This window comes from Anas platyrhynchos, chromosome 1, assembly GCF_047663525.1.
Source record: "Anas platyrhynchos isolate ZD024472 breed Pekin duck chromosome 1, IASCAAS_PekinDuck_T2T, whole genome shotgun sequence".
Lineage (NCBI taxonomy): Eukaryota > Metazoa > Chordata > Aves > Anseriformes > Anatidae > Anas > Anas platyrhynchos.
Window position 1 is genome coordinate 1,824,649 of NC_092587.1, and position 18,664 is coordinate 1,843,312.

Genomic DNA, 18,664 nt, shown 5'->3' on the forward strand with positions numbered 1-18,664 from the left:
CGACGTAATTTCCTTTAGTTCTGTGTTTGAAGAAGTGTGGGTTGGTGTGGGTAGAGCTGGTTTCTTTCCGTGGGCAGCCGCACGGTATCACTTCACAGCACGCAGGAGGAACAAGGACGATTAATACTCGGGTAATTAGAGCTCAGGATGAAGAGAAACACGTGCAGGACACCCAGGGAAGCAGCGAGGACTTGGTGTGCCACCAGCAGGGCAGGGCAGTGACCATCACCCCTGCTCCCTTTTCCCCTGAAAGCCCAGGGAAGCAGCAGGGTGACTCAGGGAGCTGTGCCCTTTCCCAGTGCCCGCCTGTCGCCAGCCATAAAGCCCTGGCTCGTGTCCTGCTGGGCCTCATTGTAAAAAAAAAAAAAAAAAGAGGAATCGTGACCAAAAAGAGGATTTTGAGAAACCCACAGCTTCCTCATTAGGGCTCCGGGGCCCAGCCAGGTGCCCAGGGTTTCTCCGCTTCCCCGTACCGCAGCCCGATAACCCCGATTGCATTTCGGGTGCCCTGCCCATGAAACAACTCACACCAGACGAGGAGAAGGCTGTCGCAAATTTAATTGTACTTGGCAATCGAAACTGTACAAGACATTTACAGAGAACCACACGGCTTCGTGTCTATGTACACCTTTTCCTCCCACCTCCCGCACCGAGGGACGGGAACCCTCGCAGCCACCCGCGGCGCGGGGACAACAATTTGGCTTCGAGCGGAGCTGGTAGCGCTTTGTTTCTCCCAGCTGGCTTCTCACACCAATTCTTTGGACTGCTAGAAGGCGGCAGGGCCGCCCTTACGACTATGTACACTTCTACCTCTTCCCTCTCCCCATCTCCTCTGCCGCAGACGCTTCCCTTCTCTACCTTTCTACCACATGCAAAATCCTCTCGGCTGCCTCCAGCCTGCCCCCCCCCATGGAAGGGGCTTCTTTTTCACCAAACAGTAACTACAAAAGCTACTTTCACTCCCTTGCTATTCCCCTCTACAGCTGCTGCTCTTCTTCCCTCCCCAAACCCTTTGCAACGTGCCTACAAAAACCTTTCCTACCCACCCCGTACAACGCAGTTCTCTTTCAGGAGTCCAGAGCTCAGCGCAGTGCTAACGTTAACGTGCGTGCGCCTCTGAACAAGAAGGATCAAGTACTTGAAAGGAAATGCCAAGTCTGAAAGACTGAAGGTGACGAAAATACAAAAGTAAAAAAAAAAAGAAAACCCAAAAAAAAACCCCAAACAAGTATTTGAAACAAAAACAACTAATAAAAAAAATAATTAAATATGCGGCAGGTTACATGAGTGAAAAATGAGGAATGTACAATGAACACACCAGGAGGAAAGATTCCAGTAGGTAAATTGAGAACCTGTTGAACCTGGGGTCTGATTTTTTGTCTTTTTTAAAAAAAATAAAGGATGGAAAGTCACATGGGTGGTGATAACCAGACACTGCAAAACATGCACTATTTGAGACAAAAAATATGTGACTCCAGCTTTTGGGCCCGCTTTAAAAGGGCTCCTGCAGCACGGATCCAAAGTGTTCCCCTGCAGTGGGACGCCACCAGGCTCGTGGTGAGGGCACCAACTTCTGCTTTGGGTTTCCCGTTTCCCAGCCTCAATCACCACGTGGCAATCTTTCAGAAACCAAGGTGTGCTCTTCAAAAAAAATCTGCCAGAAGCAGTCAAAAAAAAACCACGAGGGCTTCTGAATCACAGACTAAGAGCATAAAAACAGGGTCAAGAGTGGTTGCTTTAGGAAAAAACAGACTCCAGTTCAACAGTGTTAACTGTATACCAGTAGCTGCCATTACAACATGAAAAAAAAAAAAAAAGACACTTCTGTTCAGAAGAGCAAATCCAATCATGCTCACATGACAAGAAAAATGTACACGGTATTTATAAATAAACAGTCTTCCGCCGGGCTCTTCACACCAGCGTTTCTTTCCGCTTGCTGCTCAGCTGCTTCTCCCTCGTTTTCCTGTGCCCCACGAGCGTTCTGTGCGTTTTCACGCTCTTGGTTTCCTCCGAGTCCAGGACGGAGCCGCACTCGGCCATGCTCTCGTCCAGTTCCATCTCCGTAACACCGGACTGCCTCCTCTGCGCCCTGACGTTGGGCACCGAGGGGTTGTTCTCCTCCGTCTCTTCGCTGAGCTCCGGCAGCTCCGGCAGCTCGGCGGCGGCTGCTGCAGTCCGCTGGAAGGGGGCGATGGCGGTTCGGATGCAGTTGACCCACTGCTGCTTGTGGAAGACGTCGTTGGCCTGCAGCGTGTGGGACTGGCCCGAGGAGGGGTCTTGGAAACGAACTCGGAAGATATTTTTAGCTGGAGGTAAACAAAAGGAAAAAGCAGATCAGTTCCTAGCTCGGTATTTAGAGATTCAGGCACGAGGCGAGCGGCCCTGCCTGACCCGCTCCGCTTCGGGGAAAGCGTTCAAAAATCCTACAAACATTCTCCCCAAAAAAAACCCAGCCTGGTCGCACTGAAATAGATGTTTTCTAATTTTAGCTCCAACCGCGAGGCGCCGTATGAAAGTTTATGGGCACCAGATCTAACACTGCAAGGCCCAGCAGCGAGTCTAAAGGTGGATGCAGACACGGCACATGCCTGCTGGGATCATCCTGATGGAGATCTGCTGTCCTCACCGCCAAGTGAGGATCCCCAGATGGGGTTGGGCCGTACCTTTATCCGAATTGCCAAAAGCTCCTCGGAAGGATCCTCCCATTTTCACATCGCCGTCCTGCAGGTCTTCGAGGAGCAGCTCCTGGACGGGGATGGGCTGGCGGTACACTTGGTATGACTGGCGCTCGTTGCGAGTCACCGGCCGGGTCAGAACCAGGATGTCTTGGAAGAGGAAGACGTAGAGTTTCTGAAAGGGAAAACATATCCAAGTATGAGCAAAGCCTTGTTCTCTATGCAAAGCGATAACACACCCTCTGGAATTCAAGGCCACCTTAGCTCGAGTCTCACGCCCACGGTAGCTTCCTGACAGTTGGTTACAGTAACTCAGCATGTACAACGCTTACACCATCAGGTTTATTATTTTGTGAGCCTTCAGAATTGATTTATGATTGCAGAAGGCAAGGAGGGGATAATTAGAAGCAGTTTGTTTGCTGACTATACAAAATGCTTCATGTGTCCTGCAGCGTAATGGCTGAATTAAACAAAAAACCTCAAAACAGCCAACCGAAAAATAAAATAACACAAAGATTTGATGTTTTAAACTGAGGTTACTCCTGTAAGCCAGGACAAAAGGCAGCAAAGCCTGGAGTACAGCAGGGTCTTTCAGCGCTGCTGCAGGAGGAGATAAACTCTTGGCAGTTCATCTCAAAGCCAAACAGGCTTTTGCAGGAACACTTTTGTTTGGAAGAGCTGTGCGCCAGCCTCCACAATGGGGAATGTCAGAGCACCTGAAAGTAAACAGGCAGCAGGAAATCCCTTTTGATGGAGTGCTAGAGCACAGAGCGCACTTTCTAAGGTAATTTTGTGCTAATTATTTTCCAGCTCCTTGAAGGCCAATTGTAAAACTGTCAGCAGGAAACTTTCCCTTACAGCCTGCAATGCAGCCTGCCATCAGGTCCTTTTTCCTCGGCTTTTTAAAGCGTAGGTAATTGTCTAGGCTAACCTTGGGGATGGAAGGGCTCCTGGTCCTGCTACCACAAGGAGTTTCAAATTGCCTTTAAGGGAAGGTTTTCAAACCTGAGAATTAATTACCATGAACACGAGGGACTTACATGCCCATTTTTATTCTTCAGCTCCCCGTGGCACAGCAAAGCTTTGCTGCCTTCAATCCTTGGGTCCTTCTGCTTCTCATCCAGGTATTCCAGCTTGTCGATGTAGTACTGGCACTCTGACTCCCCCTTCTTCAAGTTGATGTCAGAGAGGACTCCTTGGATTATAGATATCTGAAAAATAAAACATTTATAGATTATTAGACAGGGACCTATGGTTGCGTATATAACTTCTTTTATGTAGTTATTTTATTTAAAACCTCCCCGTGATGGAGTCCACGTGGATTGATTGCCCATTTGCTTTCACAAGGGGTTACTGTCACAGATTTATGTGATCTGAGAAAGCCACCCCACAAAATTGCTGGGGTTTTAAGGAAGCTTTCTGGAGCTCTAGAACAACATGGCTCTGTCAGAACAATGCTCATGAAATTGCTGTTACTTACGGCTTCTTCCAGGATCTGGATATCAGGATGGTCTTTGGGAGTGTGCCTCAGGATTTCTTTGAGGAGCAGCGGGTATTTGACCAGCCGACTTCGAGGAATGTCCAAAAAGCTCCAGAGGTCCAGCTTGCGGCTGAAAGGAGACTCGAGGCAGCGCTGAAGGAAGTCCTGCACTCTCCGGTCTTGTTTCTTCTGATCCAGAAGCGCTTTTGCTGCCAGCTGATTGCTACAGTACCCTTTGTAGGCATGGAGTCTCGGTAACTGCAGGAGGAGAAGAATAGCATTGAAGAGTCAAATTTCATGCAGGAAAACCAAATCACATTAACATGTCAAGTTCGGGGAGTTCTACTTCCCTCACTGAGATATCTGGGCCCGATAAAAAAAAGCTAACAGATCATCCTGTATATGCAGCTAGCCTTTTGTGAGGAGAACAAGGGCGTCCTACATGCAGTGCCTTTGAAGTTCAGATGTTTGAGATTAACAGCAACAGCACTACTGAGCTCACATCAGTTGCTAACAGTCCGGACAATGTAGACATTTCAAACATAAATCAGTAAGTAATTGCAGTCGCACTAGTGCGAGTCTCCCAGATGAAATTGTGTCCCATTACAGCTGACAGAGTCCCATTGTTTTCGGGGCAGTCAGGATTTCCGCCTCAATCTTTCACTCAAGGCCACAAAAGCCCGCAGCTTTTCAGCTTCCAGCTTTAAATGTTCTTTAAGCTCATAATCATTGTCAGCCTGGTGTCTGCGAGTTCTGTACTCACCCACTTCACGAGAATGGGCCCAATCTGCTCCACTGTTCCATCTGGTTTTGTTGCTTCTCCTAAACTTGCCAACAAGTCTGGAATTGAAACGCAGAATTAGGAACTGCCACAATGCCCCAAAAAACTATTCCGATGTGAGAAAGCACCGAGTGCAACTCCTAGTCAATGTATCCGGTTGTTCTTACCTTCATGCAGAGGAATATAAGAATCCAGGTCCCCAAATATGTGGGTGAGCTCCTCCTCGGACATGATGGAGAGTTTCAGCATAGGATCGTGATAAGCCTGTCAAAGGAAGTCCGTGTTAAAATGGATTCAGATCTCCCCCAGCTAAAAGCTGACGATATAAATATAAACCCGGGGGATGTATCAAGTGCAGGACAGATTTGAAGTGAAGCCGAAACAGTAACATTGACTTGGGTGACGTTACAACATCATTTTAACAACTCTGTATCAAGGCATCAAGGCCTAAAAAGGAGAAGGGCTTTCCTGCCTGAACTGTTCTCATCTGGGAGAGGAGATCCCCAACCAGCTGTGCAGGACTGCAAAGCCTGATTGTTTTAGGGCCGAATTTGTTGCAATCAAAGCAGCACTGGTAGCACAAATGCTTGCTTCAACTTTCCAGGAGAGTTTCCAAAAGGTGGATTCTGGGCCTGACGCAGCCGATGTGTAATGTTTGCAGGGGTAAGTAAACTTAATTATCTGCAATGTGATTAGTGACTGCAGGAAAAAACCACTCACCTTTCTGGCAAGCTTCAGGTCCTCAATTAGGTCCTGCTCTCCTCTGGACATTTCATAGATGGCCTGTGAGGAGGGGGATAAAAGCATTGAGGGTCATTTTTAATCCCTGTTTTCCTCCAAAGGAGCTTTTCAGCTAACATAATGTCTACACTGTCTCCTCGCTTTTGCCATGTGAATCACTTCACGCCACCTGGGCACGACAACCCCGAGTAAATCTGCTGGCTTTCCCAGCTTGGAGAAAGCCACATTACTTCCAACTGTGTGAAAGCTCTGACGCTCACGCACAAGCCAAATTAAATATTAGCACCTTTTAAATCACTGCTTTTACACAGGCAAGTAGGAAAAAAAACAAAAAGCACAAAACCCAGAAAACCGCGGAGGTCAAATCCCAGGCGTCTTTAGTCAGCTTCTGTGTTGTCAGGAGAAGATTTGTCTAAGAACTACAGGGAAAAGGCAAGCCAAGGCCTCGCTGTTTGGCTCTCAACCAATTGTCAAGAGCTGGGAGAGAAAGACAGCTGGCTTTACAAGGAACCCGACTTTGGGTCTGCTGCAAAGCAACCAGCGTGGCTGGGGCTCAAATTTCAGAAGCGCTGAGCACCCCTGTGAAAAAGTTTGGCATCTCTGAAGGGTCGAACTGGGGAGACGAGCTCCCTAGTGACTCGAGAGAGAGCAGCCTACCTTTTCCCATGCCTGGCACCGAAATAAATCTAGTGGTTTAGAAATGAAGGTGCACAGGAAGGCACAATCACCCACAGATGCTCGCTAATCCTTTTCCCACCAAGGAAAGGAACCAAACCTCTGCTGCTTTTGCCAGTTCTTACCTCCTGGCGCTTGATTTCTTTGGTGCTCAGGGATTCTTTCATGTTGACGTCTAGCATCTCAGACCAGAGGACACTGTTTCTTCTTTTAGGAGGGGTGGGAGCAGCGGATCTGCTGCATGACTTCTGGGCACAGCCAGGGGATTTGCTGTCGCTGCGAAGGGCGAATGACTGCAGGGATTAAAGAAAAAAAGAAAGAAAGTTTTTAAAAAAAGAGCCTAGAGTTCAGAAGTGCAGCAGTATTACCCACACCCCTCCCAATCCTTCATCCTCCTCTGCTGCACAGGGCAGGAAAACACACCCAGACACTTTTCCTCAGATAAAGGAACACTTTAATCAGGCTGCTGAGAAGGACCCGAGGGCCCTGAGCCTGGCAATCTTTTCCATGTGCCTCTCCGCATCGATCCAGTGGCGGCAGCGTTGGGGAGGAGAACAGGGAGATAAAGCTTGGGTCTATTTCCAAGGTATGAGGAAGTAAATAAATTGGGATCATAACGCTGCTCATACTGGGGTGAGTCAGATGGCTGTCGAACTTTGCTCCCGTGATCTGCAACGGTGTTGCAAGAGGCAGAGCAGCGATCACACCTGGACACAGGCGGTTCCTCGGGCAACACGTCCCTGACATCATCGCTCAGCAGCGAGGGCAGCTCGCTCCTATCTAGCTACGAGCTCCCAGACCTTTATCTCAAGGGCTGCGACGGGTTACCAACACCGTTCTCCTTATCTGAAGTTTATTTCTGCTTCCCTCCCTAAGCCCTCGAAAACACAGAGAGCCACCTCTGAACTCCTGAACTCTCCTTCATCCCCGAGCAAGCTTTCTGGCCTTGTGTAAATCCTACAGGTTTTCAAAAGCTGCCTGGAAATCCCAGTGCCTGTTTCTGCCCCCTGCCACAGCCAGTATCACCCCACACGTCCACAGAGGACGAGAAAACTCTGCTTTTTACCTGGATTGTCTGCCCAAAGCGCCGAACTGCACCATTTCTTACAGGAGAGATCAAGTTCGCCAAGGATGTGACCCGTGCTAAAGGCCGAACCCGTTTATTGCTTGGCTCCTGTAAATAAAGCAGAGAACAAATTGTACTGGCTGTGACTCCCACTTCATTTCTCAAGCTGTCCAGGCAGGTTTAAAAAGCATGAACACCCCAAAGGAATGGGAAACACTGCAAAGAAAGCGTTTTGAAGTAGCCATTCATCTTAAATGGAAAGCAGGGGCTGTAAATATTTGTCTGAACTTTAGGGCTACAATTAAACTGCAAAAAAAAAACTCTGCCCAGTGCAGAAGAGGCAAGATAACTCCCACGTCAGAATTCAGGATTAGGCTCAAACAGAAATAGACCGAAGCACTCTGCTGCTTGACAGGGCAGGCGACTCATCTAAAGATGGAGCTGCGATCTGCTGTGCCCTTTTATCATGTTTTCCTTTGTCAAAAGAATGTGTTTTTCCATTTTAATTTGATTTTGGAGAGAAAAGTAGCAGTCGGAGCCCAGGCCGGCCTCAGCAGCTCTTCTAACAAATGGCAAATGACCGCATGCTGAACATTCCTGCGAGGGCTACGCACACTCGAAGCAGATGAAGTTTAAAACCAAAAGGTTTTTTACAAAGCTTCCTCCCCCTCCTGCTCTGCCCTTCCCCAGCGACTCATCATCGTTTTTCATCTCCGTGTTTAGATCTGAAAGGCAGAGCTTCTGCTTTTCTACGCTGCTAATCCACGCCAGGAGCCCGGAGCATTTTCAACGCTGCCCCGACCCGAAGGCTGCCAAAAATGAGGAAGTGTCCCCAGGAAACCTACAGGTGCTCGAGCTCTGAGCGGGTTTTAACATCACGCTGACAACCCCACAAATTTTGGATCAAGATATCAGGCTGTAGGATCAAGGTATCGTGCCCAGGGAAGGTGCCCTGGTGCTCCTAAGCACCTGGCAGATGTTGGTGTGACTCATCCGCACAAGGAAGTTTCTTCATTAGGAAAAATTGATAGAAACTTTTATTTTTATTTCTTTTTTTTTTTTTTTTTTTTACTCCCATCTCCCTAGAAACTTTCCCCAAACTTCATTAGGTGTTTTTGGTTAATTACAGCTAAGTTTCTCCGCTCCTGTATCAAAGACTAGAAGGTGAAGGCTTGCTTAGGCCAAACTTTTTATCATCTCCATCTCCAGCCTGAGGTTGCAGGACTGGGAGCCCGAAGCCTCTGCTCCTGCACAGCACCAGGAGCTGAAAGCAGAAAGGGGGAACAGGAACCTGCAGCGAGAGCTGGGTCCCAGTTAGGGCTGAGGAAGCCGAAGCAGAGAACGAAGACCTCTCGGCACCACTCAAAGGGTGTTTGAGGCTGTGCTCGAAACGTTTGGGTAGTCTCAGGATTACAGAGGCGCTGCAGGAAAGGGGAAAGCTCCAAGAGGGCACCCTTGAGCATGGGCCCGACCCTCAGAGGGTTTAGGCACAGCAGCAGGGACGCTGCAGGCACTTGGCCCCTCTGCCAGCCTCGAGCTCTCAGGAAACGTTGGTTGGGAAAGGTTTATCCAGCAGGCCGTGCTCAGGAAACGAGGAAACTTTAATTACTTACAGACGTTTCTGGCTGCAGAGAAAGGAGAGGTAATTCAGTTCTCTGAAAGCACGTACCCGTGTACTGGGAGAAAGGGGAGGTGAGCCAAGAGAAGCGTAAGAAACTACAGGAATGCGAGCAGAAAACATACAGGCGTGAGCCACACACAGCTCGGGCAAGGCCAGGGGTATAAATAGCATGGAAAGGAAAAAATGTGACACTGAAAATGAGCAGAAAGAAGCTCGGTGCTTTAGGATGCTCCTACGGTATTTTGTAGCCTTCTGGCAGCACAGCCAGAAAGGAGATAGAGTGACACGGTGTGAAATGAGTGACACAGTGTCTGTGTGAAGGGACACGTGTGGATGCCTTCCCCGCACATCTGTGACACATGCAGGAGGCCTGGCGGAGGGCATTCCTGCCTCTGCTCGGGTCCGGAGGCACAAAGAGGCTCCCTGTCCCAGCGGGACCTTTTGGAAGAGCAGCTGGGAGGCACCGAGACGGGCTGGGAGCAAAAAGCTCTGCTCTTGTGAGCAATCCTCTGCTCTGCAGAGGGAGGAATTTCGCAGATGGGCAAGACCCCAGTGTTTTCTGTCCATGCCCTGTGCTCCCTCGGGGTGTTCGGCCAACAGAAAGACTTCTGTGCGCTACAAAAGTGCTCAGCAAAAGGCCGTTTCCCCTCTCTTGAAAAGAAATCCCACTTTCCGTCCTGTCTGGGACAGGAATGGTTTCGTTGCCAGCAAGCTGCATCTGTTTCTTCTTCTCCTTCCAACTCTATCACTCCATCCGAGGCAGGCAGCCCCCCTCTCAGAAGCCTCACCTTCCCTGTGATCTGCGTTTCAGCCGGGGGTGACGTGCTGCGAGCCTCCGCCTGTGCTCGAGCTCAGCCGCGGTGTAAGCTGAGCCTCGGCGTGGTTCATGCTAGGGATAACTTTGGCTCAGGGCTTTTTTTTTTTTTTAGTTCTGTACTTGCAAACAATGAGCAGACTGTCTCCACGCCGTATTCCTTACAGCAGCCGGGATTAGAAGCGAGTCTGCGACGTTTCCGTCACAAGTTAGCAGCGGTGAGCACTACAGCCCCCACGTAATTAAACCCTGGGGAGTTCACAGCTCTCCTATTCGCATTTTTTTCCCCCCTCAAAGGGACTCTTGATTAGAAATGAATATAAATACGTTGTGAACGTCCACACAAAACTTAAGTTGTTCCCCCAGCAGCACGCACACACGCAACCTTTCCCCCGCGCTGGGTAATAATTAGTGGGTTTTACAGGGCTCATTTAGCAGAGGACAATGCTCCCCATGCCAGCCCCGTCCCCAGCACATACAAACTCGGTGACAAATCGACGAACCGCACGCAGCCGAGGTCGTATTAATTAAACCTGGTATGCAGCAGGTTTTAAGTCACCAACTCGAATATTCCTTGCCTGCAATCATCGCCACCTGACTATCTTTAAGATCCACGTGAAAGCTGAGCATAGCTCACCTCTGTCCCAGCCACCTTTACCTGTGCCTGATGCGAATCCCTCACCCTCTGCCTTTCCCAAATCTGGGGAGCTGCTCGCCAAAATTGGAGTGTTCAGCCCCAAAATTTGGGGGATCCTGACACCAAATGAGTACCCGGCACCACCAGGAATATCGCTCAGGGGGCATCGCTCGAGCCCTGACCCACAGCTTCACACCACACTGGTTACACTGTACCAAACCCACACATTTTAACAGTCAGAGGCGATTTATTCATATTTATAAGTCCTGCCTTATTTCACTTCTCTCCCAGCACCCGTTTCCCCTTTTGCAGGAGGAGATTGCCCAAATGGGATTCTTTTAAAGCCAGGGCTTTAATGTGGGAGCTGTGTGTGCAGCGTGCTGGCTACAGAGCCGCCCGGAGCTCCCTTGCCCTTGTCCCCGTGCAGGGCAATAACGCCCTGCCCAGTGCCACTGATCCCTGCCTGGCTGCTGAACTTTGCCTCCAGTCCCTGCAGGAGACGTGCCACAGCCTCCCCTGAACGCAATTACCCTCTCTGGGTAACACCAGGGTTCAAAACCAACTCTGTCTATAGAAAAAGAAAAGCCACCAACACTTGGGCTTTGGCTCCAGGTCCTAATAAGGCAAAATCCTGGCAGCGGGAGGAGACGGCGCACGGAGAGAGCCCCCCGGAGCAGCCCCGCTTCACCCCCCGCCCTCAGAGCGACCCTCCTGCAAGAACCTTTAACAAAAAATTGATTTTTTAAAAATTTTTAACTCACAACCTACACCTCAAGGCGGGTCCGGACACCACCTAGCTCCTCGCCGCCCCCAAACCCACCTCTTTTACCCTCAAAACCCCTCCGAGACCCCCAAAAACCCGCTCCCCGACCCTTTTTTTCCCCTCGTTCTTCATCTCCGGCTCACCTCCTGCTCCCTGAAGGCTTGATTTTGGGCGTCGATGACTCGGATCGTCCTCTTGACGGGCAGCAGCCCCCCGAGCTCGCCGGGGGCCACCATCGCCCCGCGCCCCCTGCCGCCCCCCGCCGCTCTGCGCCCGCCGCCGCGCCGCGCCCCGACCTCACCGCAGGGGGCGGGGCCAAACCCGAGGCCACGCCCCCAAGGCCACGCCCCCCTCCCATAGCCACGCCCACACCCCGGTCAGGATCCCCTCCCTCCCCCCCCCCCTCTTTCCCTGCCTTTTTTTCTCCTAAAATCCTTAAAAAACGCCCCAAAACAGGAGCCCGGGAGGTTTTGCTTTAAGGGGGTGAAGGTGTGAGGGGCGAGGGGTGCGTTCCTCACGTTTTGTGACAGAAAGTGGTTTGGAAAACCCACTTTTTCCAATTTTTTTTTCACCCTTTGGGTTAAAAATAAGCAAATTAAAAGGCGCGTTTAGGTTTTGGGGCCGTTTCCCTGCTTTTTCTCTGTTGGTATTCGTGGTGCTGAGGCTCAGCCGCCCCCCGGGGCTGGCGGCGGGATGTTTCTCCTCACGGTCTCTCCCTCGCTGCCGCCACAGGGGCGCGAGGCGGTGGCCGCCACAAACTTGTGGTTTTTTTTTTTTAACCAACCTCAACCTTCCCTGTTCCAAAACCCCAATTCTTGCCCAAACCTGTGCTTTTAAGTCTGTTTTCGGCTCCCCAAGCCCTGCTGGCAGGGGTAGAGCCGCTCCGCCCCCCCACACCTCTCCTCACAGGGGTGCCTGCCCCAGCAGGCCCAGGCCTTGTAGGGTTTTGTTTGTTTGTTCAGCCCTATTATTTCTGGCACCGACACAAATCTCTGAGGTAAAAAAAGGGCTCCTGTGCTGGTGGAAACACACCGAGTCATGTCAGCCTCTCCCCCGGCCTGTTTTGGTTTGATTTTTGGCCCTCTTTGCATCTTTTGGGTGGAAAGCTTGGAAATCCAGGCTCCTTGAACCTCATTTGGGGGTTGGCAATGTTTAGGGTCGCCCAAAGCAGGGTTCTCAGAAAGTTGAGGTCTTTCAGGTGCTGGTCAGCCAGGTCACCTTCTTTCCTGCGAGTTGAGTCAATTTTAAGCCAACAACTAACCCAGGGGCCTGTGGCTCTGGAAAACCCATCCCTGAGTGTGATCGAGGGGTTGTGGGTGTCTAAATGCCCGTTTCTCCCCTAATCTGAGGACAAAGATTTGATAAATGTGCTCTAAAGGGCCCTGAGAACAATTCTCCACCCTGTGCTGAGCTGGGGATGTGCAGAGCCAACTCAAAATAGGCCTTGAACAATCGGGACAGGGGAGGGAAGGTGTGAAGAGCCCCACACACAAAGCAGCTCTTGGACGAGTCTCGTTAGGACCAGAAGGTGTTGTCCTACGTGCACCTACGATCAGGTGCTGTTTTGAGGTAAAAATCCACCTGCGAGGTGGAGATGTGCAAGTGTGGGTAGTTGATGGCCTGCACGCAGCGCCGAGCACACGGAGGGAATAAATCTGGGGAAGGCTGAAGATGGTGAGGGTGGGAGGGGGGCAAACTATCCTTTAGGAGGCTGTAGGACTTGGGGATCCTCTGATGAGAGCCAAAAAGGATGGAAAAAGCAAGGAAACTCGTTCCTCGTGAGCAGAAGCTACCGAGCCTGACTTCTGGAGTTGTACCCTACACGCTCCACGCCACAATCCCAGCTTCCCACTACCCCAGGCCATGTTTCTCGACCCACCAGCATCTCCCTCTGGGTTCCCAGTGCCCCTTTAACCCCCTGCCCTGGCTCTGGCTGCCTTTGTACCTTCCCCAGTCCCTCTGCTGGGCAGGGTCTGACCCACACCAGGTCTCCAAAGCCCCGAGAATGCCGCCCGGCCGGTCCCTGCACCCTGCATGGATGGTAACAGACCAGTTCTGCCTGCTCTCCTGCCGTGGTATTAATAGCATTCCTCCCCTGCACTCAGACGTGGATTTTCACTTCTAGGAGCGAAATACCTCGGTGACTCCAATCCTCCTATCACGGGAGGGAGCCAGGAGGAGTTCGAGTGACAGGAGTCACCCAGCGTTCATTGTTCGATGCTCGCTTTTGGTTTGGGTTTTCATTTCCATGGAGAAGGGCGGGCTGTTACGCTGAGCTGCTCACCCGACGTCCCGGGCAGCCTCATACCTGCGTCATTTTTCGCTCCTGCGTGTTATTCCGGGTAGGACTGCTGCTAAACAGAAGTTTTCTTGGTGGTACTGACAGGCCATTTTGTTAGTTCAGCCCCAAAGCATCATAAAGCAAATACATTTGAGATTAACAAATGAGGAATTCCTAAGAAAACATGAATCCGAATTCCGGTCTGCGATTCCAGACTGCGGTAAGTTTTTGCAGTTAAAAATATTCCACTTGCTTAAACAACACGTGGCATCTGGCTAGTGCCAGGGGTTGCCAAGCGTGGCGTGCACTCACAACCTGCTGTCCTGGCTCTTTTGGCAATACTCAAGCAAATCATGTGCGAGAACGATGGGCAGACACGGTTAATATAAAACCCTTGCAGGCCTGGAATGTGATTTTGAGCCTAGGTTCAGTGGAAGAGTCCTTCCAGCACCCTCCATGTCCTCACATTTTAGGTTACACAGCCCCAGCCGTCGGCCAGGGCACTTGGGGTCACTTTAGTTTAGAGCTAACCCTGCAGGAAGGATGTTTGCTGCTGCAGAGGGGAGCCAGAGACAAAAGATCTCGCTCCTGCCACCGGCTGCGAAGGAAAAGCCCCCGAGCTGGTGCACCACGGCAGCCTGGAGGCAGGGGGTTATTCCTCAGTGGGCGCTTTTCCCAGTTTTCACAGGTCCCGGATGCCTCCGACGTGACTGACATCTGGATTCAATTTCTTCAAAGAAAGAACCTGCGACATTTTAATCCCTTTGGCGGCTCGAAGTCTGGGCCCAAACGAAAAGCATCCATTCCAGCCATAGCCTCTTCGTTTTCATTGTCGCGCGTCTACGTTCTGAAATCCTGCTTACTAGGAACTGAAATCCGGCTGAAAACTCACTTTACAGCTATTCCAAAAATGTTATATACAGCATAACGTGCTCGAGGACTGGAATATGGGCGATTTCCCCATCTCCCATCCATTTTCACGTAGCCCCCCGCCGCTGTACACAACGTTGTTTACCGTCCCCGAGCTGTGTTTAACATTCCACTCCCAGATATTTATATTCGGAGCCAAATTCGGAGCGGTCTTCTGGAAAATGAGCAAAAGTAGGCGATGACCCATCGAGAGACTATTGGGGCATCTGCAAAGTTTACGAGCCGGTCTGGCATCCAGCATTTATTTTGGATGGTGGGAGCTCGCTATAATTAGCTGCCATTCAACTCCATCATGCAGTTACCAGTGGAAAAAACAACAACAGTGTAAAAACCCGCTGTGTAGATGCGTTTTTTTTGCTGAAAAAGAGCCTCCAATGTTTTGCAGAGCTCTGGAGAGGCACCTCAAGCATCCTTGAACTGAAAATTTGGGCGCTTAAGCCAGGAAAGTGATTTCCATCTTACTAATATGAACACAACACCCAAACCCAGGAACCATCCGAGTAGTACCGTGGTTTTATTACACACAACATCTGCCCTAACAAGAGAGAGGCTCCAGTTGACTTCACCCCCCAACCTTCTCACGTGCCAACTGCTGTTTTTGGGGTTGCACGGTGCAGCCGATGCTCCTTTTGATCCAAGCTCCTTTCCAAATACAAATTTGTGCCTTCTGCACGGGCACGTTCTCGCATGAATCAGGAGCCGCCAATAAAACTGCCATAAAAGTCCTCTGGAACAGTTCTGCCTTTGGGAGGGGGAAGGGAGGAGGGCGGGACTGTTTGGGTTGTTCCTTTCAAGCTTATGGAGATCTGTTCTAAAGGCAGAGCTTAGGGCTGCAGTTTCTTGCATTATTTAGTTGTGTTTTTTATGCTGTGTTATCCCTGCCTCGAGCCAAGCTGCTTCTGTGGACTCTGACCACGGAAAGACATTTGCTGATGGTTCTGAGTGATCTGGACCAGCAAGAATGCAGACACACGGGGATTCTCTCTCCCCCTTCCTCTTTGCTTCCAAGTCATTTCCTACCGTAAAAATATTCGGGTTTTATCTGCTTTCCCTGGAAAGATTGTCGCTGTCAGCTTTAGCGTCACAGCCTCTCTCTGCTGCCAACACGAGCACAACTCCGGGGCTTGTTGGGGCTGGACTCCTCTCGCAGCCAGGCTGAGTAATATTCACAGAGCTGGGCCCCGAAGGTGAGTAAGGCTTGGAGAGGACACAGCACGGAGGTTCATAAAAGGGTCTTCACTAAGACTTCACTTCCTCTGTGGAATCCCTCGTCCTAAAGCCTTACACAGACAACCCATAACCAGCAGAAAACATCGTCCAGACAAGACGTGATTCTCACACATTACTCAGCTTGGCTTCGTTTCGCCTCTGGTAAAATCCACTATCGCATCCGTGTCTTCCCTGTCATGTTCTGAAAAGTATTTATCCAGTTGCTAGCAAACACCAAGAGACACACGCCTTCAAAAAACACAGGACTGCTTCCTCCCGTGAATCATTGAACGCCTTACATAACTGCGGGTAACGTGCAATCAGCCTGGACGTGATCAATTAACAGAAAGCAGCTCGTAAACCTACCTGAAATGCAAAAGTAACTCTCAGTCTCGAAGCATCAAGATCTGCCTAACAAATTCCTGTCTTCAAGTTCTTGTTTCTGCCCCTGCACCGCAATTCACTTTCCGTTCTTTCTTACCCAGACAATTATCAGTAGCCCACGTTGTAGTGTGGCTCCAGAAGTGATCTGGGGAGAAAATACCTCATTTTTTTCCCCAAAAAGAGATGGGGAATGTTTTGGCACATGAGAAGGGGTGGCTCAGTGCTGAAGGAAGTGGATGCTGTAACCGTGGTCTCAGGTTATAACTTTCCACTCGTAATTTGACAATATTTGGAGGGGTTTTCAGGCTGTATGTCACGGAAGAAGCTTAACAGGCCTAAGAGACGTGGTTCTTTTTTGAGTGGTGGGCAAGGAGGAGGTTAACAAACCCAAACAAACCGGCACGGCCTGGGCACTGCGGGCCATCTGCGCTGCCCGATCTCCCCTGCCACTTTGCATATCATCTTCCTGGCATGTGGAACGATGAGCTAGACTGTGTGAGGTTTAAACATCATGGTTTTCTCAGCACAAGCATGTCTGAGAGGAGTGTGAAGGCGGCACGCTGGCAAAACTCCCCTGCTACTACACGCGTGGTGACAAAACAGCAGCTTGGCAGCTGGGCTCTATTTGCTGGGGGAGATAGAGGAGCTGAAGTAAGAGCTACGTGGTGGAGTTTGACACTTCATACTGACAAACTCTGAAAACCAGTTCCCCTCGGTAAGACGGGGATAAACAATGTATGACCTAACCTATACATAACATTCTTAAATTATCTTCAAATTCCACCGAGACCTTATTTTGTTAATGAAACAGATACGTCCACGTCTAATGGGGCTCAATTTTAGCCTGCTGATTCACCCTCATCCAATCTAGACAGAGCAAAATATAATCTCTGCAGCCTAAGTGCGTGATGAGACTCTGAAGTGCTGGTGAAATGTTTTGAAAATGTGACTATAAATAGCTGATTGCATTGTTTTTAATTTTTTTTTTAATAACCTTGAGGGTTGTTATCAAAAAGCTTGCAAATTACAACCCAGTCAGTGCTGTTGATGTCTTTCAACAAGGCTACTAGAGTATGTTTGGTGGGCGTGCCTCGCTCTCAAATATCCCAGAGAGCCTGACCCTTTCAAAAGAACAAGGTAAAAAGTCAGCTTAAACAAAAGCTGCAGTCTGAACTTTGACTGTATTGCCTAGGGATTTCCCTTTTTCCTTGGAAGATTCCAGTTAAAACTCTTCAAAAGCGGGTGAGCACGTTGCTGTCGATATTTCAGTTTTGCCTTAGAAGCGATGGCTTCGTGGGAAAACCCTAGTCCATGCAATTCTGTTCAACACCCAACTTAGCCCGATTAAAAAAGAAGAGAAAAAGGAAAGAAAATCCTCTTCCCTGAGGGCAGCTTTCCTAGCCACAACGCCCCCATCTGCATCAGAAAACCAGAAAGACCTCAGAAACCAAAGGAGCCCCACAACACAGTCAGAGGCATCGGCACTGCTGTGTCACACAGCCCTCGGCAGAGGATCCTTTCTGCTCTTCTCCCTCCCCTGCTAGGAAATGGCAGGGATGGCCTTATCTGGAGCAGGAGATCTAGATTAGAGAGGTCAAAGCCCGGAGTTAGCCTGCTGGCCGGGACAAGCAGCGATGGCAAGAGTCCAGCAGTAGCCAGGCTAAGCAAGGCTCCAACGCAGAGCGAGTGGCAACAAACAGAGGATGCGCTGCTCCTGAGGTCAAACAGGAAATTCCTCACTAGCAAATGACTTTAAAACCCGGCCTAATAAACTGTAAAACCCACTTGTTAACTCTCAACTCAATAGCAACTTCCCAGGGGAATAAAACCCCAAACAATTTATCTCCTTCCCCTCTCCAGAGAAGTGTCGGACGGCGAGATCTTCGAGGCAGCTGGAGTGCGGGAAGCAGATTCCTGTTCAGAAAACCTAGCTGGTATCTCGTCCCAAGATACAGCTCTGCAAGTCCCCACCCTCAATTTTTTAAGTCCCTTTAATCCACAGCCTTAAGAATGATTTACCACCCAGCCTGTCCAGCTTGTTTGCAAGACAATGAAGCGCATTTGAAGGGGGCTTTGCATGGTTTTGCTCCCTATGGCTTGAAAACATCTCCTTTTTTTTGCTCAGTGCAGGTTACATGCATTCATTTCACACAACACCACAACTGTGGCACGTTTAGGATTCAGATGATTAAAACAGGGGCTCGCCAGCAGCGTGATGGATATCCCTAACAAGACTCAGCCCACCCCAGAGGTGTATCCGAGAGCAAACACAGCTGTGCCCGGCGCTGCGCTGCTGATGGGGAAATGCAAACACCCCAAAGTGCGCCGTTCCCCTGGGTAAGCCACCGCAGCTCACCGGGGGGACGCTTGCACAATCCCGTTGAGCAAAATGTTTTCGTTACCTTGAAATCCAGGCTGCAGAGACTGACCACGTCATCGTCCTTCTCTCGGCGCTTCCTTTTCTGTAGGAAATGAAACCAAGCTTTTGGTTACTTGATTTGCAACCCGAAAGAAAGCTCTGGTTTTTATAACGTGGTCTAGAGACATTTTTTGAACTTTATTCCAGCAAATAGCTGAAAAAATCTGAAGGTTGACCATAAACACAAA

At 50.0% G+C, this 18,664-nt stretch overlaps 1 protein-coding gene across 5 annotated transcripts in view; it reads right to left on the reverse strand.

The window, feature by feature from the left end:
• Positions 1-540: 540 nt before the first annotated feature.
• The window catches only part of NET1 (neuroepithelial cell transforming 1), a 44,829-nt gene continuing 26,705 nt past the window's right edge, over positions 541-18,664 (reverse strand). For 3 of the 5 annotated variants that reach the window (XM_038186708.2, XM_038186711.2, XM_038186703.2), the window contains exons 3-12: positions 18,460-18,519; positions 7,419-7,526; positions 6,478-6,645; positions 5,657-5,719; positions 5,104-5,200; positions 4,919-4,995; positions 4,156-4,413; positions 3,716-3,886; positions 2,664-2,850; positions 541-2,306 (exon numbers count right to left, since the gene is read on the reverse strand). In XM_038186708.2, the coding sequence (XP_038042636.1) occupies positions 1,912-2,306; positions 2,664-2,850; positions 3,716-3,886; positions 4,156-4,413; positions 4,919-4,995; positions 5,104-5,200; positions 5,657-5,719; positions 6,478-6,645; positions 7,419-7,526; positions 18,460-18,519 (1,584 nt within the window). In that variant the 3' untranslated portion in view covers positions 541-1,911. Of the gene's footprint in view, positions 2,307-2,663; positions 2,851-3,715; positions 3,887-4,155; positions 4,414-4,918; positions 4,996-5,103; positions 5,201-5,656; positions 5,720-6,477; positions 6,646-7,418; positions 7,527-11,396; positions 11,556-18,459; positions 18,520-18,664 lie in introns of those variants that run through there. The other 2 variants (XM_038186715.2, XM_038186719.2) reach the window with 2 other exon arrangements.